Source organism: Anabrus simplex, chromosome 2 (genome assembly GCF_040414725.1).
Source record: "Anabrus simplex isolate iqAnaSimp1 chromosome 2, ASM4041472v1, whole genome shotgun sequence".
Lineage (NCBI taxonomy): Eukaryota > Metazoa > Arthropoda > Insecta > Orthoptera > Tettigoniidae > Anabrus > Anabrus simplex.
The window spans coordinates 701,184,353-701,210,692 of record NC_090266.1 but is presented as its reverse complement, the minus strand read 5'-3'; the positions used below and the strand labels follow the sequence as shown (position 1 = coordinate 701,210,692).

The window sequence follows — 26,340 nt, the reverse complement described above, 5'->3', positions numbered from 1 at the left end:
AAGAAAGAATTTTACTTATTGTATCTTCAATACGGAACAAAATGAGATTAGTTACTTGTAAGCTGTGGGAATACGTAGAAATCGTAACAATTTCAACAGGGACACTGGCTATCAATTAAGTAATACCTAGTTGCCAGCCATTAAGGATTTATGTAGGTAGTTCCCTTCTCTGTCCCTTCACCATTGTTATTTCGTTTTGGTGTTTTCCAAATTCGTACATTCCTCATCGCCAGATGTTTCATTCCAGGCTTGTGTCAATGTCATACCTTCATATGTCTGACTCGTTGGCTGAACGGTCAGCGTACTGACCTTCGGTTCAGAGGGTCCCGGGTTCGGTTCCTGGCCGGGTTGGGAATTTTAACCTTAATTGGTTAATTCCAATGGCATGGGGGCTGGGTGTATGTGTTGTCTTCATCATCATTTCATCCTCATCACGACGCGCAGGTCGCCTACGGGCGTCAAATAGAAAGACCTGCACCTGGCGAGCCGAACCCGTCCTGGGATATCCCGGCACTAAAAGTCATACGACAATTCAAATACTTTCATATGTGCGTACACATGTTAGGTTATGTTATGTGACCCTCTCAGACTGATTATGATAGATCCGTCAGCTTCCGCATTGAACGCAGTGCTGTACCGCATCCGGGGAACCATCTAGTGACGAATGAACATACCATTTCCACTTCTATTACAAAGTCTAAATTCAAACACCTCATTGTTTGAGAAGCCTTTCTCGTGGACAGTCGAGATTTTCTTCTGATGACGCACAGCAAAGTTCTCTGTGAAACGTAAAGAATTTCACCTTATTTTCTTGACACGGCATAAGCCCAAAAGCCTATATCATGTCTATATCAATATATACATTAATGATAAATATTATTCTCCTCAAAGGGGAAATTCTCTCCCATTTCCCATGACAATCGCATTAGGCATAGCGTTGGTATGAACATGGCAATGAGAATCAACTTTAACGACCCTTTAATGAACAGATACTTAAGGCAGGAAACAGAAGAGGAATAAATATTGAAAAATTTTCACTTCTGGATATTTTGATTTGCTCTTGCAAAACAGAATGGTCTAAACTGAACAGAACTTGTTAATTACCATGGCATCTGAACCATGAGCTCCCAAAGATGTTGGAAATCGAATATCTCGAACCTGGAGGTTGCGTATTCGAAGCCCTGTATTCGGCACCACTTCTCCAGTACATATTTTCCTGCAACAAATACACAACAGTCATTCCATGTCAGTTCATTACATTAGAGTCATTTCCAACTTGATCCCTTACAACTTCAATTAAACTTTGTTTAGGTATTATTTCATATGAGATATGATGCCTTACAAATATACAAATGGCCTAGCACTAATAGTTTTTAGATTTACCATGAGTTAAAATCCGGAAAGAATTGGAAAAATTGGTGTGCATTTATTGTAAATATAACTTCACAACAATCAAAGGTAGAATAATTAAACTGCTCTTGATACAAGGATTTCCATTTTACATAAATCCTAGTCCACACCAAAGTTAATAAACCATGTTACAAGACAAAGTTAATGGAAACATTTCTCAATGTAGTTTATAAACTCCTGTTAACAAACTTCAACATTCTGTCCAGTCCAAGAAAGGTGTTCTTGAAGTTAAAATGGATAGGATCAGGAAGAAGAAAATACAGCAGCAGCTTTCAATAGTTTAGTGATTACAACTAGATAAAAGGGCAAAGAGAAATATTGGAAAGACGTTTAGAATTATGTTTGAAGAGAACACGTATGTCAGAACTTCATAATGCAGCAGACTTTCTAACATTTCTGAGAATGTCCCTATAAGATTTTCAGCTCTATTTGTTGACAGTAATTGGGCCCGAAATTGCAAGAAATGACACAATAAATGGAAAGCCATCTCCATTAATGACAGGCTAAGTATAACTTTAAGATTCCTAGCAAATGGTGACTCCTACTCTTCAATTATGTATTTGTCTACAGTTTCAAAACAGGCAATTTCAGTTATTGTGCCTGAAGTGTGCAAAGCATTTGTATACTATACTATATTTGCATCTTTGTGCATGTGCGAACCCAAATGTTAGCAAAAACTCACAAAGTTAATGAAAAGTTTCATTCAAAAAGTTTAAGATATTTTGTTTATAATGTACCTGTTCACGCCTGAGTTCCAGACAGGCATTTATCTCAGCGATGTCACATGTGGCCTGCAGTTTGTCAAACTTCTCATTCATTTGAACACTGCTAAGGGATAAAGCACGCATAAAATTCTCCAAACTGAGAGGCTTCTCCTCTACAGTTCCTTCCACATATCCATGCTGGGATTGCTCAATCAATCACCACTGATCTGCATTTAGGGCAGTTGCCCAGGTGGCAGATCCCTATCAGTTGTTTACCTAGTCTTTTCTTAAATAATTGCAAAGAATTTGGAAATTTATTGAACATCTCCCTTGGTAAATTATTCCAATCCCTAACTCCTCTTCCTACAAACAAATATCTGCCCCAATTTGTCCTCTTTAATTCCACCTTTTATCTTCATATTGTGATCTTACCTAGTTTTAAAAATTCCACTCAAACTCAATTGTCTACTAATGTCATTCCACGCCATCTATCCACTGACAGCTCGGAACATACCACTTATGATGAAGATATTGATTCCCATTGGGAAACTGAAATATTTATTCCGAATGAGTAAATTTATAATAGCAATATAGTTGTTTCGTTATTGGACATGCACTAGCCATGCGTCTTGGTAGGTGTGCTAGTTAACAACTGATGAGCCCAACTTAGCACACTGGGGTGAAACGCTGGCAACCAGGAATGAGTTAGCTGGAAAATTTATAATGTCCAACAATGGAATAACTATATTGGCATTACATACCACTTAGTCGAGCAGCTCATCTCCTTTCTCCCAAGACTCCAAACATTGCAAAATTTCTTGGAAATCACCCAGAACAAATCAAGCTGCTTTTCTTAGATTTTTTTCCAGTTCTTGAATAAAGTAATCCTGGTGAGGGTCCCGTTCACTGGAACCAGTCTCACCAGAGACTTATATGCCCTTTCCATCACATCCTTACTACAACCCCTAAATACTCTCATAACCATGTGCAGAGATCTGTACCCTTTATTTACAATCCCATTTATGGAATTTTCCTTATATTAACACCTAGGTAGCCTACATACAGTGATTCCTGTAAGGAACTTTCAACCCATCAACGCAGTAATTGAAACGGAGAGGACCTTTCCTTTTAGTGAAACTCACAACCTGACCTTTAATCCTGTGTATCATCATACAATTGTCTGCTGTTCATCTCACAACATTGCTTAGGTCTTTTTTGCATTTGCTCACAATCTTGTAACTTATTTATTACTCTATACAGTATAACATAACCTGCAAAAAGTCTTATCTCTGATTCCAATTCTTTAATCATATCATTTAGATATACAAGAAAACATAAAGGTCCAATAATAATGAAAATGAAAATCCACAGCCTGTTTCTAGTCATTTGACCAGGTCAGGAATGGAATGAATGAAGCCCCCATCTAGCAGCGAGGATAGGAAATGTGCCAGCTGCCGAAGCCTGTCGCACTCCTCTGGGGTAATGAAAAATGACAGATGAAATTAAATGTTAATGGAGAGTGTTGCTGGAATGAAAGATGACAGGGAAAACTGACATACCTGGAGAAAAACCTATCCTGCCTCCACCTTGTCCAGCACAAATCTCAAATGGAGTGATCGTGATTTGAAGCAGGGTATCCAGCGGTGAGAGGCCGGCATGCTGCCGCCTGAGCCACGGAGGCTTGTCCAATAATAATGCCTTGAGGAATACCCCTCTTAATGATTACAGGATCAGATAATTCTTCACCTACTCTAATTCTCTGAGTTCTATTTTCTAGAAATATAGCCACCCATCCACTCACTACTTCATTTCAATTTTGCCAGTACTCTCCCATGATCTACCCTATCAAACACCTTAGATGGGTCAATAATGATACAGTCCATTTGACCTCCTGAATCTAAGATGCTGGAATCTTACAAGTTGAGATTCAGCAGAATAACATTTACTAAACCCGAACTGCCTTCTATCGAACCAGTTATTAATTCTGCAAACATATCTAATACAATCAGAAATAATGCTTTCCCAAAGCTTATGTGCAACACATGTCAAGCTGACTGGCCTGTCATTTTCAGCTTTATGTTTATCACCCTTTCCTTTATACACAGGAGCTACTATAGCAACCCTCCATTCATTTGATAAAACTCCTTCATGCAAATAGTAATCAAATAAGTACTTCAGATATGGTACTATATCCCCACCCACTGTCTTTAGTATATCCCCAGAAATCTTATCAATTCCAGTTGCCGTTCTAGTGTTCAACTTTTTTATCTTATTGTAAAGGTCTTTGTTATCTTAGGTAAATTTATATACTTCATTTTTTATTGTGAATGTCCTCTTTCTGGATATTATCCTTGTAACTTCTGACTGAATACTTCTGCCTTCTGTAGATCCTCACATACACACCCCTCTTGTTCATTAATGATTCCAGAAATGTCCTTTTTAGAGCTTTTTCCGCCTTAAAGTACCTATACGTACCCTTCCATTCTTCACTAAAATTTGTATGACTGCCAGTTTATGCTTGCCATCATGTTATCCTTAGCTGACTTCTTCACTAGATTCAATTTCCTAGTAAGTTCCTTCAAATTCACCTTACTTCCACAACCATTTTTAACTCTAATTCTTTCCAACCTGTACCTCCTTTTCACATTCCTCAACAATTGCTTTAAACCCATCGTTTTATCATTTTCCACTGATCTTAATTACTTTTTACAAACTCACTCATGCCTGTCTTATCAGCCATATACTACTGCCAAACAGTCATTGTGATCTTCCTTTCTATCACATTTATTTTTAACTATGACAAAGACTGCTTCATATTGTAAAGCCCATCTGGTTTTAACAGCATCATATCCAAAATATTCTTCCCTCTAGTTGGTTGCATCACTTTTTGATTCAGCTGTCCTTCCCAGATTAACTTACTTGCCATTTGTTGGCCATGCTTCCTGTCATTCGTATTACCTTCCCAATTTGGTAAATTGAGATCACCTGCTACAGTTACGTTCCTTTCTGTATTGTTTCCCCACATAGCCAATCATCTTATTAAATAATTTAGAATCAACATCTGTGTCACCCTTTCCAGGTCTGTACTCTCCAAAAACATCAAGTTGCCTATTATCATTACAGATGAGCTTTACACCAAGAATTTCATGTTTGTCACCTTTAACTTTTTTGTAACTTACAAATTCTTCCTTACCCAGAATGAATATTCCCTCTTCAACCATTCCTATCCTGTCTCTCCCCACCTTCATTTGACATCAGCACTAATAAAGTGAAAAGAGGGCTTACCAATATTCCTTTTGTTAAAGAGTGGAACTTCCTCATTACCCAAGGAGACAGCTGTCTGGCAATGTAGCTATTGTGAGGAGTATATATTTTGCCATTGTGACAAGACTGTGGGCATGAAACTATTTGCCAGTGTAAAATTATAATATTCCTATGATATCTCAAATTATGACATGAAGCCTAGGCTGTATGGGTAGAGTAAACATGGCCGAAAAGTTTACGAAGATACTATTTTGTTTATTAACAGTAAAAAATGTTCAAGAACATTGTTGATTAACCGTGTTTATTAACAAAGTTGATGAAAACATCTTGGTGTGGACTCACTTTAAAGAACCATTTCAATTATGATACATTTAAAAAATGTTAAAAAATATATGTCCACATACATTACACTGTTAATATTCAAAGTTTCATGCTGGAACATTCAGTCATTTAAGAGTTATAAAATTGTTATAAAATTTTCTCTGGATCTTTTTTCCAATTCTTCTTCATTGGGCTCCAGATCTCCATTGCTGTACACAAATTTATTTTTACTCTGTCTCTGTATCACTTCTTATCCCTTATAATCTGTTACAGTGTAAGAATTGGAAAGAAAACAGAAGGCTATGACAAGGTATTGGGTAAGAATGGGAAAGAAATGGACACTAACAAGGGACCATCAATCAATGTTAAGAAAACTTGAAACCAATTTATCCACCATCCGAAAGAGCACACTGAAATATGTAAAACCCTCAAATATTACATCCTATTGTGCGTGTATATACGAGTTACAGGGCAGTAAAGATGTGTGGGTGGGGGTCGTCAGTGTCTAATCGGAGTGAAGTTATTTTGAACTGCTGGTGCAATGTAAGGAGAAGCGGCCAAGAGAGAGAGAGAGAGAGAGAGGGTGGGGAGACAGCACTGTGAGTAGCTTCTTGCACCAGCTACATTTGAGTAAAGACAGCTGATCACAATTATTATTGTCCTCCATAAGGAATTTGCAAGTACTAGTTCCTTTTCTAATACAATAGTCTGTGCAATTTTTTCAAAAGTTTCATTCATGCTAATTAGGCCCGCTAATTTCCACCCATGTCTATGTGACACACGGAAGTGCGGTGAACATTCTTGATGATAGATCAATGACATGCATTTGATAATACTGTTACGCTGTTGCAAGTTTGCATCGATATTATTTAACACAAAGAAATCATAGATATGTTGGTCCACTGTTTTGAACATTCAGAAAAAATGCCTGTCTTACAGTTGTAATTCAGAAGTTGTTTTTGCTGGAAACATTTGCACTTTTAACTTTTCAGGTTCATAGTAATTTAATGAAAGTACTTCATGTATTAAATTATTATCTTTGTGAGGCACCCAGGAATCCAACAGTAAACAGTTCTATGGACCAGTATGAGGAAAAAATGTCAACTGCAGAAATATACAGAAAAGGTCTTTTGTCATTTTTTCCAGATTTTGACCACTGCACAGTTAAATTAGGAGCTTTAAACAAACCCTGCTGGACAGCTTGACTTGGTGGTTTTGATTCCTGCAGTATGATAAACAGACAGGAAAGGAGACGTCCCATGCATGATACAATTGGCATAATTGTGAATGCAGAAACCTTTGAAATGTGTTATCAGCAATCCCATTTTTAACTTGTGCACCACCTTCACCCCCCCACCCCCCTCAAAAGTTTTACAAGTCAAATCCAAAGCACCCTGTCTGCCCTTTCCTACAGCAATCTATTCTAAAGTATATCATATTACACAATAAAATTTGCTCATTACCTGTTACTTCTGCAATAAAAAATTCTTTGTAGCAGCTTGTTTTGCATCCAGCAGCTGCTTTTCAGTGTAGGTTTTCTTGAAACATACTTCCCCCTAAGATGGCATTTTCGTCTTCAGAACCATAAGCGATTCCGGTGTAGATGTACTTAATGTAGGCCTGAAATCTGTCTGATTTTTTGTAACAACACTGGAAACTCTTTCTGTGGGAGAGTTACTGTGAAGTACACATAAATACGGCCCTTAGTACTGCAAATACAACATTACTTAAGGTTTTATACTTAATTTGTCCACTTTCATTTTTAAGCTCTGTAATGTTGCCCCAGTTCACATCATTGTTAGGTCCATGTACAATATATTCAGAGAAAGTATCACACTGGTAACTGCAAATTATTCTTCAAGTTTGTCATGTTCACTTTCCTTGACCATACTTGGGAATCTTCAAACAAAATATTCAAGAGATGAATAGGAAACATTCATTCTGAGAGAGATGTCTACAACTTTGGTATGATGAAGAAATTCATCATCAAGGGGAAATTTCCTGACAAGGTAACTGCAAGCTGCCATATAAAACCCTCTTATAGAATTATAAAACATCTCTTCATCACAGTCATTATCTTTCAAGTATGCCCTGGCTTTTGCTCCAATTACTAAGTCCTCATTGGCTTTCTGATATTTCCTCCTCTTGAATTCAACACTCAAAAGGGAGGTAGATTCTGACTGAATAGAACACGGCTGAACAAATCTGACCAATAGGTTTCCTCCTAAGAAGATGTACGGCTGGAGCATCTTGTTGCAGAAATAAATTCACTGAGTTGAAGACAGGAGAGCAAGGAGAGAAGAAAGTAACAAAACAGTTTTGTGTGTGGGTCTTGTATGAAAGATTTTACAGTTTCAAACTGCTTGGGCTCTCATTTTTATGGTGGGGCTCACTACAAAACATTAGTGTCAAAGCTTCTCACTGCTCAAGAACTCTATTAATAGACTGATGAAGCGAGAGCCATTGGATACTGACATATTTCAAACTTTTGTGACCCTCTGTGCCACAAACAGCCTGATATACTTTCAATGTGTTTTGCCTTTTAGAACTCTTATCAAGATAGTAATATAACTGAACTGTTATCGACATTGACTGGTAAATGGGTTGCTGCTTTTCGTGCACAGATGTGTATGAGATGACATAACCAACCCGGAACATAAACAGAAGAATACCCGTCCTTCACAAATTTGGCAACTCCTTTATTTGCCCCTATCAATGTGTATGCATTGTCAGATGAAAAAGAAATGCAATTTCCCCATGGAATGGCTAAAGAAGACAATTTACTATTAATAACAGAGAAAATTCCGTCACCTGTACTGTCGGTACTCTCTAACAATGACAATGGAAGAGTTGATATTTGGCCTCTCTGAGCATTAAAAAAAGAGACAACTATAGGATAAAGTTTAACTGCATTTGAATCCATACGACCATCAGTAGCCAAAGAAAAAGGCGTTATTTGCAAAAGTTCACTCACTTCCTTTTTTGTCTCAGGTGCTGTGTATTGAACTAAAGCAGAGGTTTTAGTTCTTGCACAACCATATTTCTGAGATATTTTAGAGTTGGGGAACATTGATCTAAATAAATTTCCAGCATGATCTGAAACTGATAACCGAATATTATGCTCCAAAAAAATGATGTGAACAGCAATTCAGCATTTGTCACCACAGTTTCATTACTTTTTATGAAGAACGATGAAACTGGCTGGTTTTGTAATTTTCATTCGCTGCATGTGTGATGTTTCTTGGATTCTATGTGTCTTCTGCAATCATCTTGTCCACCATGAGCCACAGAGAAATCACACAAACACATACTGCAGAACACGTGGTTTTCACCAATACGAGAAGCAAGTAGGCATGGCCATTCGTTTGTGTAACCGTCTTGATATTTCTGTAACACTGCTGTCTTCTTAGAAGAAGATGTAATTTGACAATTGCTCCGCTTCATTTTACAAAACCAATCACTTCTTTTCGAATCAACGATTAGGATAATTGAATTGAAACACGCTAAATATACTACTCACGTCTACGCACACAACAGAGAGAGAGCTGAATGCGTGCACTGGAGAACAGCAGAGCAAGGAGTAGAGCCTTCTTCACGGCCGACTTGATACGTCATTCTAGCTAAGAGAGCAGCATATATCTATGTAGCTGGCCGTGATTTCACAACGCTAAAGGGAAACAAAAGGAAGTGACGACCAAATAACTGCCAAATATGTTTACTTGCCAACTTACAAACATTGAAACGAGGAGGGTTGACCAGTAATGCTCTAAGGGATTGAATATTTTTTACTTCTTTTCTTTTTTTTTGCCAAAATTAATTTTTATCGTGATAATGTTGCTTTTCCGTAATAATTTCCCCTTCGACCGTAATGCCGTAATCGAAAAGTGAAATCCGTAATCATTACGGACAATCTGTAATTGTTGGCACCTCTGTGAATGAATGTGTCTGCGTGGTTTGTGTTTGTGTAACACCACACGTTTTCTTCTTACCACGGCGATCAAGTATTCTCCCGGAATGCGATTCTTTATTGATGCCAGACTGATCTGCATTATACAGGTTGTCAGCAAAATACTGCTCTATAAGCAACATTGTCTCTTCCCGCCAGGAATGCAGTATGTTGTTAGTAGTTCCTTCTTCTTCATTTTCTTCGTGTGACAAACTGCGTAATTTTTCATGACCCAATGTGAAAATGCTGCTTGAAATTCCATACCCATGTTGCACTTGCTGACAAAGGTAAATCAAGTAATTTGGCTTCTTCAAGGGCCCATTTTTGTAAGTTCATATCGTGCACTATCAAGTTGTTTGCACAAGCTTCCATAAATTTAGTAAACACCAACTCGTACAACTTCTTATATTTATCTTTGACTGTTAAACTAGAAGATGACTTGCTAATAGAATCCGCTTTTTCAATATCTTCCTTAAAACAATACAACTGCATCTCGTGCTTCAATTGAGGATATCTTTTTTCATAGAGTTCCATGATAAGTGAGGAAATGTTTGCTTTGCCTTGCTTCTTTGCACTCAAACATGTGTTTATAATCTTTCTTTTTTTCTTCCAATGACCATTCTGCTCTATGTTTTTCTGGGATCTGTGGACCTTCTGATGTTGATTCCTGTTTTGATGAAGGTGAAGTAGATTCTTCTGATGGAGATTTGTATTTGTCAGGCACAAACACTGTTTCAGATACTGGTTCATGTCCATTAATATCTAAAATCTGTGTGTATATTATTTCTGCATCAGACTCTAATATATCTATTAAATACTGAAACATTGTCTCATCTTCTTTGGTTAAAATGGAGAGCTGGAAATTATTTTCTTTATAGTGATTATATAACACATTCCTACATTAAGAGGGTTCATCTTTATAGGTAAAAGCTTACTTCGGAAAGACAAATACACGAAGCTTCATTGCACTCACAGTGCTGTCTCCCTCTCTACCCTGCTCCCTCCACCTCTCTCTCTCGCCCACTCCTCCTCCTCCTTCTTCTTCTTCTCTTCTTCATAGGGCCTCTAAATATTAGTTCCTAATTAGCGTTGACCTCTAAGATCCTTTGCTACCATGTTTTTCCTTCATTCCCACTTAGATATACCTGCTCCCTTAACAAAGCTACAGGTTGTTCTTATTGGGTCTTCTTGGATTTTTTCTCTCTCTTCACCTGGTAGTCCTAGAGTGAAGAGTCTGATTCTACCCAGCGCCTCACATTCGAAAAGTATGTGTTCAGCTGATTCCTCTGCTTCATTGCATTTCCTACATATATTGTCTCTTATTACTCCAATTCTATGTAGGTGTTTTTTTCAGATGGCAGTGTCGTGCCAACAGTTCTACTACCCATCTTATATTTTCTCTGCTGAGTTTCAACAGTTCTTTAGTATGCTTCTTCTTTGGTCCTTTTATCAGTTCCTTTGCAAGACTTCATCTGAAATCGCTCCTCCTTACATTGCGCCAGAAGTTCAAAATAACTTCACTCTGATTGGACACTGACAACCCCTGCCCACACATTTTTACTGCCCTGTAACTCGTATATACATGCATGATAGGATATAATATTACAGAGTTTTACATATTTCAGTGTGCTCTTTCGGATGGTGTATAAATCGGTTTCAAGTTTCTTTAACATTGATTGATGGTCCCTTGTAAGATGAATTAGCTCATGCTAATAGTCTTTTAACAGTAGGCCTACCACATGTACTTTTTCTATTTTTTTTTCTAGTGGCTTTACATTGCACCAACACAAATAGGTCTTATGGTGACGTTGAGATAGGAGAGGGCGAGGAGTTGGAAGGAAGTGGCCATGGCCTTAATTAAGGTACAGCCCCAGTATTTGCCTGGTGTGAAAAAGGGAAACCACGAAAAACCATCTTCAGGGCTGCCAACAGTGGGATTTGAACCCATTATCTCCCAGATGCAAGCTCACATGCAAGCTAACTTGCATGGCCAACTCACCTGGTGGATTTTTTCTAGGGTCAGTGGCAAAAAAATACCACTCTGCTTTCACATTATAGTCTTCCTCGTGGTGACCCAGATTTATGAAGTTTTTCTTGTAATTGTACGTAATGAGCTGCAGCACCATTAGGAAAATACTATACAGTATATGCTTAGTCTAAATGAGAAATCTTTTGAACATGAATTTCATCAAATGCTTTTGAAACAAATTTAAAGAAACAGTGACATGATTTTGTTTTACTACAATTGGCTTTAAGTCACACCAACACAGATAGGTCTTACGGTGATGATGGGATAGGAAAGGGTTTGGAGTAGGAAGGAAGCGGCCATGGCAATTAAGGTACAGCCCCGGCATTTGCCTGGTGTGAAAACGGGAAACCACCGAAAACCATCTTCAGGGCTGCCGACGGTGGGGTTCGAACCCACTATCTCCCAAATGCATGCTCACAGCTGCGCGCCCCTAACCACATGGCCAACTTGCTCGGTGTGACATGATCCAAACAATCAGATAATCACAGAACTGCAGTGAACTAAAGTATCATTACAAGTGACAAATTTCATAATTGTTTCCATACTGACTTGAAAATTTTTAACATTAAATCTTTCCTTAAAGTAAATTGTTTTAATTGGTCCACCTTTTCAATACAATTAGATTTTCCATTTCATTATAAATGGATATTATAGTAATTTTTTACAAGTAGAACATGTTTTGACCCCCATTTGGGTCATATTCAGCTACTCATAATTGTGATAGACATCTTTAAAATATTAAAATAGGTGGTTAAATAAAAAATTATAAAAATGAGGTGAGAAACGATAAACCCACTTAAAACTTTAATAACAACACAATACGCAGTGTCATACTTTTTTTAAATATTTCTTCTTTAGTGTAAAAACCAGTAGCAATGATGTGGATGTAGAGTAATCTTCACAGATAGTCCTGAAAGTTGTGTCATATATAAAAGAGAAGTATGTCAACTGCAAGCTTGTGAAATGAAGTTCCTTCAATCAGCTGTACAGAAAACAGGGACAGAATATAAGAAGAAACCTGCAGGTCAGCCTCATCATGGAATAAAGGCTGAGTATTGCAAGGCTAAAGTGGCTAGGAAACATTAAGCGGATGCAGGCGACTCAAACACCAAAAAAGGATTTCGAAAAGATCGTTCCGGGACGAAGACCAATTGGACATCCTATGGCTCTGAGATTGAGATTATAAACTATATTTTCTATTAAATCTTTGGAATTTATGTCTGCAAATAATATAGTAATTAATATGACTCTAAATGAATTTATATTATCAAGTTTTAATTCTAAAATTTATATTTGTATCATTCTGAATTTCAAGACAGGAATTCCCCGGTCATTAAGGACAGCAAGGTATTGGAGCCATCAGAGTCTCATGAAGCCTCCTTTGCCCTTCCATTAGTCCATACCATAAGAGGAAATTTTACCTGAAATTATAGTGGTCTGCCAAACTTGAAAGACACAGACTGACAGGTGGAGTTCTTATTTCAAGGAATAAGATGCATCCCAAAAGTGTGAAGAGTGTTATATTGAACCATTTTATGCAAAGTTTGGAGATGTTTCTAAAACTGACAAAACTGTATTATTTTGCAATATTTGTGAGGAACTTATAGCCGCAGACAACCGTTCGTAAGTTATGCAACATACTGCATCACTAAATCATGTGAAATGTTCATCGTTTAAGAAGCTGACATAGTGTTTGCTTCCCAGAATGCAAGATGAGAGGTCTGGTCCAGCAAACTACCAGTTCTCAAAAGTTATTTATCGAGCATTTCTTGCAGTTGATATACCACTTGAGAAATTGCAGCATCTAGTGCTACATGAAATGTAAGAGAAGTACATCAAATTTCCTCTCCCTGATGAGTCAACACTGCATAATTACTAGTTACCAAAATTTTACACTGAGACTGTACAAAGAATTTGTAGTGAAATAGGTGACAACACAGTCTGGAACACCACGGACGAGAAGACTGACCCTACTGGCGAATGCGTAGCCAACGTCACAGTTGATGTGTTAAAATGCTAATCTATCACCGTCACTTTTACTGAAAATGGTTGATGGTCATACACCAGCTAAAGCTTTTAATGGTGCTATGATGCTTCTGTGGCCTGATGGCATCCAATATGATGAAGTGCATCTATTAATTGCAGACACTGCACCTTACATGGTTAGAGCATGTCAAGGATTAATTAATGTTATTGCTTTTACATCCCTCTAACTAATTTTTGATGGTTTTTGGAGATGCTGAGGTGCCAGAATTTTGTCCTGCAGGGTTTTCTTTTATCTGCCAGTAAATCTACCAACATGAGGCTGACATATTTGAGCACCTTTAAATTCCAGCAGACTGAGCCAGGACTGAACCTGACAAGCTGGGGACCAAGGATTGAAAATTCTATATGGCAAGAAACAGTTGCTGAAGCAGTAGGGAGTATTTTTCCCAAATATGAACAGAGTACTATACGCAAACCTTTTCTTGAGCCCTGAGCTCCCTAGTGCTGAATCGGTAGACCTCGGTTATCTTGGACATCCATATTGGCAACCTTTGAAACACAAACTATGCATCGCTGTGCGACATCTGGCGTACACTTTACGAACTAGTACTGATGTTGTTTACACAGCAAAGCCAAACTATATAATTCAGGCTAGGAACAAGATTTGCATCGAGAAATGTTATATAATATTAAATAATGTATGTGTGACAGAGTTGTTGGCGAAAGAGAATAAATGTTTAGAAAATTCATATCGATCGATCATATTATTGATTCAATTCAGATTTCATTTCCATCCAGTTGGCAGTATAACCGGAACCGTCAGCACTCCCTCCTTACCCCACACCCCGTAAAAATCGGGCTCAAGAAAAAGTTTGCATATAGTAATAGCATCCACAAAGAAAGTGAGTTTATTCAAACAGTGTGCCATAACTACCTCCACAACCAGTATGCACCAGACCCCAGGTGGGGTACTTGGCTGTATGCGGCGAGCTATGGACAATTTTGAGCTTATAAGAATCCGTCCTCGAAAAGCTATACAAAGTTGATGCTGTGTGCATCAGAGAGACTTTAGAAGTTATACATGAGAAGAGAGTTAGAGGAGACTTGGTATACATTAAATCTAACTTTGTCTTCTTAAGTTCCACAATCCCAAAACATGAAAAGATAGATGTACCATTTTTGTCCACTCAGCAGTATATTCTTGAAGTCTGTGAGAAGTTTGAGAACTCTTCCAGGGAGCCTGGGAAACAAGTTTTGGTGAAATTAAGGAACATCTTATCATAGAATCTGGAATACAATAAACTTGTGTACAGCAATGGAGATCTGGAGCCCAATGAAGAAGAATTTTTTGTGTGAGACATTGTGTGATTTAAAATATGCACCATTAACCTTATCCAATCTGGAGAGAAGCTTTTCAAGATACAAAACTGTTTTAGCTGGAAATAGGTAGAGCTTTCTTTTTGGAAACTTCAAATTGCTGCTTCTTGTGCACTGCAATGCTGAAATGTAAAAAGGAGCTTCAACCTGTGTAATGTATATTTTCTTTTGCATTTGGAATGACAAAGAGAGTGTTCTTTTTATTTTTCTGTTAACCATGGCTTCATTCATGAAATCAAAAGCAGTTTACACTGACTTAGTAAATGTCATGGGATAGTCACCTAATAGTGTGTGGGGCCTCCTCTGGCCCTGCGAACTGCAGTGAGACGCCGTGGAAGCAAGTCGACAAGTCCTTGGTAGTCCTCTGGACGCAGCTGACACCAAATAGTTTGCAGAGCGGCCGCCAATGCTGGTCTGTTCGTGGATACAGGATCCATGGCACGGAGCCTGTGTTCCAGGACATCTGAGATATGCTCGATAGGGTTCATATCGGGGCTCCTGGGTGGCCATGGCAGTCGTTGGACCTCCGCTGCATGTTCCTGGAACCATTCCCGGGTGACGTGGGAGCGATGTGGTGGCGCATTATCATCTTGAAACACCGCAGAACCGTCTGGGCGCTGGAAGGCCAAAAATGGGTGGAGATGGTCTCCAAGCAGCTCAACATACCGCGTACCATTCAAAGTCTCTTCCAGAACAACTAGGGGGCCCATTCCATACCAGGAAAATGCTCCTCAGACCATAACAGAGATACCAGCGCCCTGGACCACACCTTCGAGACAGGCGGGATCCAACGCTTCATGTGGTCTGCGCCATACACGATGCCTCCCATCGGCATGGTGCAGTAGAAATCATGATTCGTCCGACCATATCACGTTACGCCATTGTTCCAGTGTCATTCCCTGATGACTGGCGACAAATGCGCGTTGTTGTGCCCGATGACGTTGGGTTAACAGTGGCACCCGTGTGCGGCGCCGGCTCCCATACCCCATAGAACCCAGGTTCCTATGGATTGTCCACTGGGAGATGTGTCTAGCACGGCCTGTGTTAATTGAGCTGTGATTTGTTGCACAGTTGCCCGTCTGTCACTATTGACAATCCGTCTCAGATGTCGCCGGTCACGGTCATCGAGGGTGGCTGGACGGCCGGTCGTTCGTCTGTTGTGGACGGTGACACCTGCATTCAATCATTCACGATACACCCTGGACACGGTTGATCATGTGAAGCCGAATTCCTGCCCCACTTCCGAAATCGCACTTCCCGTCCATCGGGCACCGACCACCATACCCCATTCGAACGGTATCAGCTCACGATGACGTTCCATGTTGCACCCATCACATGCACAGCCACTGCTCACAAGGTCTCCTATACAACTGCCGCTGGCACAGGGGCGTGTGGTGTGCAGACAACACACCTGCGCATCAGTGCTCCGCTATCCCATGACATTTGCTCAGTTAGTGTATTCTTTCTGTGTGATCTGCATGTATGTTAAGCACAAGCCAAATGCTCCAGTACAAGCATTTTCATGTGCTGTTTGGCACCAAGTGGCATAAGTACTGTAGTGTACTGTCACCACTTTTGTTTCTAATGGTTATGGACGAAATTGTAAAGGAGACAAAGGAAGCATATGGGAATAAGGAGATGAAGTTATTACTCTTTTCAGATTATATTGTAGTCTGGGGAATGAGCAGCAAAAAAGTACAACAACAACTTGATGCACTGAATGAGAAAATTTAAAATTATGGTATGAAAATCAGCACAGAGAAAAGCAAGACCATGGTGATATTAAGAGAAGAAAGACAAGGGAAAGGCATTGTGAAAATTGGTAGTTAAAGCCTTGAAATTGTTGACAATTTCAAATACCTAATGGTTAGTCCACACCAAAGTTAATAAACAATGTTAACGAAACAAAGTTAATAAACAATGTTAACGAAAACATTTCTCAAGATGTTAATAAACTCTTGTTAACAAACCTCTTTAACATTGTGTCCACACCAAATAAACTTTTGTTAACAAACTTCTTTAACATTGTGTCCACACCAAAATATCTGTTTGTGAGGTTACAATGGATAAGGTCAGGAAGAAGAAAATACAGCTGCAGCTTTCATTATTTTAATGAGTGCAATTAGGGAAAAATGCAGACGCAAAGTGTGGCAAAGAAAAAATATTGGAAAAGCGTTTAGAATTAAGTTTGGAGAGGACACTTAGGCCTATGTCAGAACTTTCAATTCATGATGCAGCAGGCTTTCAAAACTTTCTGAGAATGTCCCCACAAGACTTTCAGTTCTTGTTGACAGTAATTGAGTCTGAAATTGGAAGAAATGATACAAATTTATCGGAATGTCATCTGCATTAATGTTAGACTAAGTATAACTTGAAGATTCCTAGTGACTGGTGACTCCTACCAATGATCATGTAAGAGTGTAAGAGAAATACTCCTACACTTCACTTATGTATTTGTATGGTGTATATGAGTTGCTTGCAATTCGACAGTCGATTTCGAAAAATAAATAAAAGTATTGTATTCCGCGCTACGAATTTGCATGTTCTAATTGCATCTTTGCGCATGTGCGAACCGAAATGTTAACGAAAACACGAAATGTTAATGAAAAATTTCATTCACAAAAGTTAAAGAAATTTTGTTTATCAACATGCTTGAAAAGTTAATGAACACGCTATTTTGTTTATTAACAGACAGAAATGTTCATTAACATTGTTCATTAACAATGTTTATTAACAAAGTTAACGAAAACATCTTGGTGTGGACGCACCTTAAGGAGTAAATTAATGCAGAATACAAGGCTGGACATGGAGATTAACAAGAGGGTGCAACAGCGCAATGCATTCTACCAGAGTGTAAGAAACCTTGTCTGGAATTAGGAAGTACCAAAGAAGTGTAAAGAGGTAGTGTACAAAATGTATTATGCACCCACATTGACTTATGCGACTGAGACCTGGACAATGATGAGTGGGGAGGAGAATCGAATTGTAGCCAGCAAAATGAAATACCTAAAAAAGTATGATAGGAAAGACAATGAAAAACAGACTGAGAAATGAAGATGTGAGAAAGGAGGTTGGAAAGGAAAACCTAAATGAGAGAAATAATAGTAGTAAACTAAGATGTTTGGACATATAAAAAGGATGGAAGAGAAAAGAATACCAAAACGGAGATGAAGTTTGAGGAAAAGAGAGCAAGAGAGAGACATAGAACAAGGTGGATCAATTCAATAGCAAGGAGTGCAGAAAGAAGAAACCTGGACTGGGACAGAATGATGGAGGAGGAGGAGGAGGAGGAGGAGGAGTGAGTAATAGATCACAATGGACATACACATGCAGCCACAAATACATCACAAATCCAATAAATCTCAAGTAAGTACCAGTTTCAAGAATATATTGAGAATTTCAGAAGTTAGTTTAAACTGTTTGAAGCTAGTGTATATCATCATTGTTTCCTCTCATTCAGGAGCAGCTGACTTGGGGGAAATATTGTTCTTCTCCATTCAGCTCCAGCAGCCAGAGTGACTGCAGATGAGTTGTATCCCTTGTGGATAAAGTGATATCTGAATTCATTCCCGCCTTGCTCTACCATCAGAATCATTAGCACATTTATTTTCATAATCTAGAATGCAATAAAAAATGCTGGAAAACACTGGTTTTGAATTATCCGCTGAATAACACTGTATTTTTTACCTTTTTTTACTGAGTTTACCTTCATTGAAGCAGACAATTATTAAAGAATTGAAATTATTGTTTTGCATCATACTTAGAGAGGGGACTGTCTAGCCAAGGTGATAAAGGTGAACATGGTTCACACAGCAGGACATGGATTCAATTCCCCTCCTCAGGAAGTTAAAAATGTAAGAAACAAGATCACCATGAGGTTCACACAACTTACACCAAAAATGAGTACCAGCTTAATTCCAGGGAGCAAAGGTAGCCCAGCATGGAGCTAAACACTCTACTCCACTTAGTGATGAGGTTTCTGACAGTGGATGCCTTTACCTTCTACTTCTTCAAGGGCCTTCATATAGATACTTCTTGTCATGCATAGAAATTAGATAATTTACAGAAGCTGAGAGAGAATACCCTTTTCTCTATGATACATGTGATCCAGGTTACCATGACAAAAAGGACAATGCATGATGAGAAATTTGAGAACATTTGAGTAGTGGATTGGGTATGCTCATATAATATGTTAGATTTTATTTCTCTCTCTTTGCGTTATTAAGTTACAAAGTATTCAGTAAAGGCTTTTCTGATCCTTTCTGCTGAGAATGATGTCGGATCTCCAATGAGAGGAACTTCACTAATAAACCAAGCCTCTCCATTAGCTTCTAGTTGATCTCATTGCCATAAACATTTGTCATTTCTCGAAAGGTTGTATAACATGATTGCAGCCAGTATAATTTTATCAATAATCTTAACAGAAATTTGTATTTTGTAGAACACCATTTAAATTTCTTGATGAACAAACCAAGCACTGAAGTACCTGATATTTTGTTCTCGACGAGTCCTTTAACATGCTGTAAAATCTACCAATAAAAGACTGGTGCATCTGAGCACCTTCAAATACCACTGGACTGAGCTGGGATCGAAACCAACTTTTTGGTCTCAGAAAGCCAGTGCTCTCCTATCTGAGCCTCTCAGGGGTTTATTAACTACTCTAATGGATACTCATTAAAGGATTTAAAGTGTACTCATTCCAATTATGGGACATCGGATGAGTCCCGTATTGTTATTTTTCATTACTACCTCCCCATGCCGGGAGTGGGTAATTTGCGCGCCTGCTGCCTTCCTTTGATATGGTAGCCATTTCTCAGGTTCCCTCTCAGGAATCAAACCCTGATTCCCCATCACAACTATGGTAGGCGCAAAACTTACCATTGACAGTTGATAAGGCAGACATTAGAAAGATGCATCGCCGGTACAAGAACCGTGCGATCAGCCCGAAGTTATTCAGAGTCACCAAGGCAAACAGGCTGGACGAGCTGATGAATTGATTTTGATCTAATAAAAGCGTCCCTTCCACTTCTGATCGGGACTCTGTTTGCATGTATTAGCTCTAGAATTACCATAGTTATCCAACCATAACTGATTTAATGAGCCATTCGTGGTTTCACCTTAATTTGGCTTAGCCCGAGACATGCATGGCTTAATGAGATTTTCTCTCACATAATTTTGTATTGCGAGTTTATTTCTTAGTGACGCAAGGGAGGTGACTGTTCCCTCTTCTAGCTGAATTGACAACTGTCTTGAGTAAGGCGATCCACATTTGAAGGGTAAGCATTCCCTCCTCTACTCAGAACAAAGATTCGTATGAGTTCGTGCGCACTGTGTGAGAGGTTCTCTCATCGCGCAACCAGTGGCGTTGGTGTTATGTTGAAGTCAAGAAGGAAACTTTCTCCTATTGTAGGCATTAGTGTTTGACTTAAGTCACATGAGAAACGTTCTCCATTTGCAGTTACTGATAAATAAGTCTTGAAAAATTATGAGCCGAGGAAGAATGCTGGGTAATAAGCACTGTTACAAACTCCAGCTAACTCAAATGTTAGAGATAAGACCTATTGTACTTTATCCTTCCATTCGTATTGCGACTGTTAGAAAGTTCTATATTAATAACAATGTTATTGGTTTTACGTCCCAATAACTACTTTTTACGATTTTCGCAGATGCCGAGGTGCCAGAATTTTGTCCCACAGGAGTGCTATTACATGCCAGTAAATCTACGGCTGATGTACCTGAGCACCTTCAAATACCACCGGACTGAGCCAGGATCGAACCTGCCAACTTGGGCTTAGAGAACCAGCACCCTAACCGTACGAGTTATTCAGCCCAACACTCTTTGTGAATATTACGTACTGACATATGACTGAACTAATGACTAATTTCCATTCAGTAGTAATTCATTTCTGTAATATACGGCTATCATTTCATTCTTTTACAGTTCTAAAATGTGTAACGCAGACTTTGCGTCTCATTTCAGTACCGGTGATTCATTTCACTTTTACACACCGCAAAATTGTGGAAGATATATTTATTTTAAATGAAGTTAAATGAGAGAAAGTCTCATGTGCGACCACTTGTGTTACAATTCAGCTAGCAACCACTCGCGGGTTAATCTTTGAAACAAGCATATGACTACTGGCAAGATCAACCAGGGAGCTGGCTGGCTCGAGACACGAAGCCGAATGTTGTAGCCCGCTGCCGACAAGTTCGGCCTGCGGGACACAGTCCTGCTTTGCTCTGTTGGCCGGCTGAGTTGCCACCAATTGAAATTTCTTGGATCACCTAACACAGGCTCTCACCCAGCCAGCAGGAAATCGTAATGATGACCACTAGACCAGATGATCTGTTCACTGCAGCAGGGACTTTGTTCTAAATTTTAGACATGCTGTCTCTAGACTGTGCTGCAGCCTGTCCAGTTCCATGCTGACCATTAGTAATGGGTGGCCTGCAGAACCATTCTGAGCCTAGACAAGCTGCACTGTTTTAGCCATTTGTAATGGATTTCCTACTTAGGCCATGTAGACAAAGACAGGAGCATTGAAAGAAACACATAATAAGATTAACACAATAAGAGGTCAGTGTGGAGAGATGGAGAAATATGCATTTGGGAGATTGTGGGTTCGAATCCCATGGTCCACAGCCCTGAAGGTGGTTTTCCGTGGTTTCCCATCTTCACACAAGGCAAAGGCTGGGCTGTACCGTAATAAAGGTGACGACCACTATCATCCCAATCCTATCATTTCCCCATCCTTGCGTCACCAAAAGCTTTCGATGCATTGGTGCGATGTTAAACTACTGGCAAAAAGAAAAAAAGGCAGAAGAAATAGAAAGAAAACAAAAGGATGCGGAGAATCTTCCTACAATGCCATCTTCAGAGAGATTGGATCTCACCTCATCGATCTCAGATCTTCTCTGTCCACTTCTTCTTAGCCCCTGATGAGCTAGTTTCTGCTTCCTCGCTTTTTCAGGAGGTCGGGCTTCAAGATAGTGTTGAATAAGATAAGAAGAAAGCTGGATAATGACAGGAACATTGAAAGGAACACATTGTGCTTGTGACATTGTGTTTATCCTATTATGTGTGTCATAAATTATTGTTCCTATTTTTATGTGTACAGCTTGATTTGAACTTAGTTGTTCATTTCCATTATTCAGATTAACCCGTGTGGTTCCTTTTCTACTTTTGTGATTGTCATGTGTTCCTAGTCTTTTACTCTTTGTATTCATCTGTATCCATTTTACCTCTTCCCTTTTCCTGCCTTTATCCAGATTTCTTCTTATACTACACTTTCAACATCAAGAAAGGTGATCTGTCAACATAGCCCCTCAATTAGTGTTGAAGCCCGTCCTCCTGAAGAAGCTGAATGGCAGAAATGAGCTAATCAATCGCTCAGAAGAACTGGCATTGATGAGGAGAGAGTCAATCCATTTGAGGATGGCACCAGGAAGAGGAGTTAGGGATTGGAATAATTTACCAAGGGAGATGTTCAATAAATTTCCAAATTTTTTGCAATTATTTAAGAAAAGCTAGGTAAACAACAGTCGCCACCTGGGTGACAGCTCTAACTGCAGATCAGTGCTGATTGATTGATTGATTGATTGGATTGATTATATACAAATATGTGGAGACTGTCCTTGCCTTTTTGTGTCTTCTCTCTATTTCTCTCTTTTCCCACAATGACCTGCCAATGTAAGTATGGTAGGTAAAGGAAATATGACTATGTATGACTTGATTTTTCATTGTGTTTGTATTATTATGTGTTCCTTTTGATGTTCCCATCTTTCTCTACATGGCTTGATTTGCAGTTCTTTGTTCCTTTTCATTACTCATATTGACCTGTTGGTTTCCTTTTCTCATTTATGTTTGCCCCGTGTTCCTAGTCTTTTAACATCCATTTTGATCTTTATCACATATGTCTCTTCCCTTTTCCTTTCATTATTTAGCTTTCTTATCCTTATCTTCATATCCTACACTTCCCACATCAAGACCGAAGAACTGTCAAGATGGTCCCTCAGTGAGTATCGAAACCCGATCTCCTGAAGAAGCTGGGAAGTAGAAACAAGCTCATTGGAGGGGTGAAAAGAAGTGGATGTACAGGACCTGACATTGATGAGGAGAGAAGCAATCCATTTCAAGATGGTATGAAGGTGTGGAGACTGCCCTTGCCCTTTTGTATTGTCTCTAGACTTTTCCCTCTTTCCACACCGACCTGTCATTCTGCTTATCGTATGATGCATTCCATTCCTTGTTTCTGTCTTTCCGTATCTGGCTTGATTTGCACTTGTTCTTTTTTTTGTTTATTCTTATACACTACATAGCTAAGAATCTCCCAGAACACCCCTTGATGTTCATTCCAGAGATACCAGCTATGTAACTAGTAGCTTGTAGGACCTCCTTTTGGCACTATTACAGCATTTATTCTTGACAGGAGGCTTTCCACTAAATTCTGATACACTGAAGGTGGAATTTGTTTCCATTCTTCCTGAAGCATAATTAATAATTGTTGCCAGGTTGTTATGCGAATTCATTTGGCATACAACCGACACTCTAGTTCATTCCAAAGATGTCTGATAGGGCTCAGAGCAGGCTTCAAGCAGGCCAGTCCAGCACATCCACCTGATTTTCTTCAAACCATAATGCAATGGTCCTTGCTTTATGGATAGGAGCGCAATCATACTGATACAGAAAAGGTCCTATTCCAAACTGCAGCCACAATGTGGGAGCATGCTATTGTGGAGGTGGTATGATGGTCCGGGGCTGTTTATCATGGTTTGGGCTCGGATTATTAGTTCTGGTCGATAGCACAATGAACGCAGGTGTTTTTTGAAAACATTTTAGACAACAGCATATAATTCAGGAAGAGGTAAAATGTTTCAAGTGAGAGATAACTATTTCTGATATGAACAGCAGGAAACAATGGTATAATAGCATTCATGGACAAGAGATAAAATTCAAGTGAAATGAGTTCACACTAGATGAAGACCTTTTTACCAAACCTAACCCCATGGCACAATAGTCCCAAAGGGCCTTGGCCTATCAAGTGACTGCTGCTTAGCCGGAAGGCCTGCAGCATGGACGCCAGCAAGGGGGGGGGGCAAGAGGAGTGCTTGCGCCCCCCCCCCCTTGGAATTCTAAAAAGGTTGACGTTCAATTGTTTAATATCATACCAGATTATTTCATAAACTGAACTTACTGACAGTTATCTAGCATCTGTTATAACCGAAAATTTCTGTAAACAATTTAATGTTGCTGACGTTATATTGGTTTTTATATTCAAGAAAATTGTTAATGTGCCACCCCCTCCCCCCCCTCCCTGGAAAAGATCCTACGGGCGCCCATGGACTGTAGAATACGAGGTTTTGTGTGGTTGGCACAATGAACCCCTTGGCCGATAATCTTGGCTTTATACGCCGGGGCCGCTAGCTCACCGTCAGTTAGCTCCTTAACTGCAATCACATAGGGTGAGTGGACCTTGAATCAGTCCTCAGATCCAGGTAAAAAATCCTTGACTTGGCCTAGCATAATAATATTTATTTTACTTTATGTCCAAAGAAACAAGAAAAGGAGGAAGAAAAGGAAATCTGAGAAGATGTACCATAATTATGTACGAGATTCGCGGATCATTCTCGATAAGGGTTGGAACGCTTAACTAGACAATGGCATATCTATGGGATATTTTACTAATTAAATATTTCAGATAACTACAAAAATAACAACTCAAACATAAATGTATGAACTGGTTACAAAGCAATGCCAGAGTGGTCCCAAGCCTTGCATGAAAAACCGACTGATAGGCTACCGTACCGAAAAAGGAATGCCATAGCTAAGACCCTAAGAGATACCTTCGTCCAAGACCAACTAGTAGACTACGTCTTGCTTTGTCAACTACAAAATTTTACACTGGACATATACTCCGATTCAAATATTTTTTTCTTTTTTTCTTCGACATGAGCAGAATTTCCCTCCAAATTAAAACGTATCTAACTTAAATACCAGTCCCTGAAATAAATGCCACTGTTCAAGGACCACCACCAGCTGGAAAGATACAATAGGGGAAGAACTTGTATAGACCTACCTACTAAGAAATGCTAAGAGGAATACCGTATTTGGAAATATTTTTTGCTTTGTTCTCTCAGGGAAAGAAAAACGAAAGTTTTTATATTTTATCAAAGGATTAACCTGAAATTTAAAGATTATACACATTATTGGTCAAGGTGTTAGGAATTGTGTAAACCAGCAACATACCCTTGAATGCTGGCCATGGAAGTTTTCTAACGGAGCTTCAGTTCAGCTTGGATGCAATTTTGTACTTCGATGCTTGAAGTTGAAGTAATGCAATGAAGCAATAGTCCCGAGTTATCTACCGAATTCCTTAATCTTATATTACTTAGTCCGACCTCCGATGAAAGTGAATATTTACAAGGTGATAATTCTGTCTGATGCTCCAAACAGTTATGTAATTTGAAGAGCTCTTATCACCAACTCGTTACATTATCTCAAAACAAAAGTCATCCTACTCATTTTATTTTTAATTGTGAAGGTTCTTCGTTATTAACCCATATCTGCTAACTAGGAACAGTATTAGGCCTATTGGTAGGGCCTACATTGAAGCAGAGAGTTAGCAGATTACGGTATGGTAATAAATAAATAAATAAATATATATACATTGCGAAATGCTAACAAGAAAACTAATTTGAATGAAAACCAGGTATATTTTACAGTTCAAAAGTGAAAAAACATTAATGATACCATGTCTTGGTAATATGTTTTACATTAAGAATCAGCATCTAACAAAATAGTCATCTTGCAGTTATCTACACATCAGAATAGCGTACGGACCAACAATCGAGCAGAGGGCACTAATCGCTATCTTACGTTCGTTTTCAATAATTAGTTATTCGTCCCACTCTTATTAAAAAATGATTATGAATCTCGATGAGTCTCGTTTCCCTACTAGGCTCATTTGACCAGATTTGTATCAGCTTAATATTTCCTTGATCAGATCGTACATGTTCATTCCTCGATGATCAAGGTCATGGTCACGTTATGCAAGTCCTATTAAAACAACGTGGTACCTTCTTCTTCTTCTTCCTCAACCGGTTTTAGTTTTTCATCGCCCTCTACTATGGCTGCGCTTATACGCCTTCCCAATACAGCGATATGAGATATGGGCCTAGTTACCATTTGTACCGCCGAGCGCTGCTTCGCTGGCATTGAAACACGATTTTTCATTAAAGCACACGTTAAGTGTTTTGTATATTTCTGTTTAAATATATAGCCAGTCACTCGATAAACATATTTG

At 39.0% G+C, this 26,340-nt stretch overlaps 1 protein-coding gene across 2 annotated transcripts in view; it reads right to left on the bottom strand.

Annotated features, from left to right (window-relative positions):
• The window catches only part of LOC136863045 (mitochondrial enolase superfamily member 1), a 197,364-nt gene extending 171,351 nt beyond the window's left edge, over positions 1-26,013 (bottom strand). Inside the window, exons 1-2 of one of the 2 annotated variants that reach the window (XM_067139367.2) lie at positions 25,284-26,013; positions 1,105-1,216 (exon numbers count right to left, since the gene is read on the bottom strand). In XM_067139367.2, the coding sequence (XP_066995468.2) occupies positions 1,105-1,216; positions 25,284-25,300 (129 nt within the window). In that variant the 5' untranslated portion in view covers positions 25,301-26,013. The remainder of the gene's footprint in view (positions 1-1,104; positions 1,217-25,283) is intronic. The other variant, XM_067139368.2, reaches the window with a different exon arrangement.
• Positions 26,014-26,340: the final 327 nt, after the last annotated feature.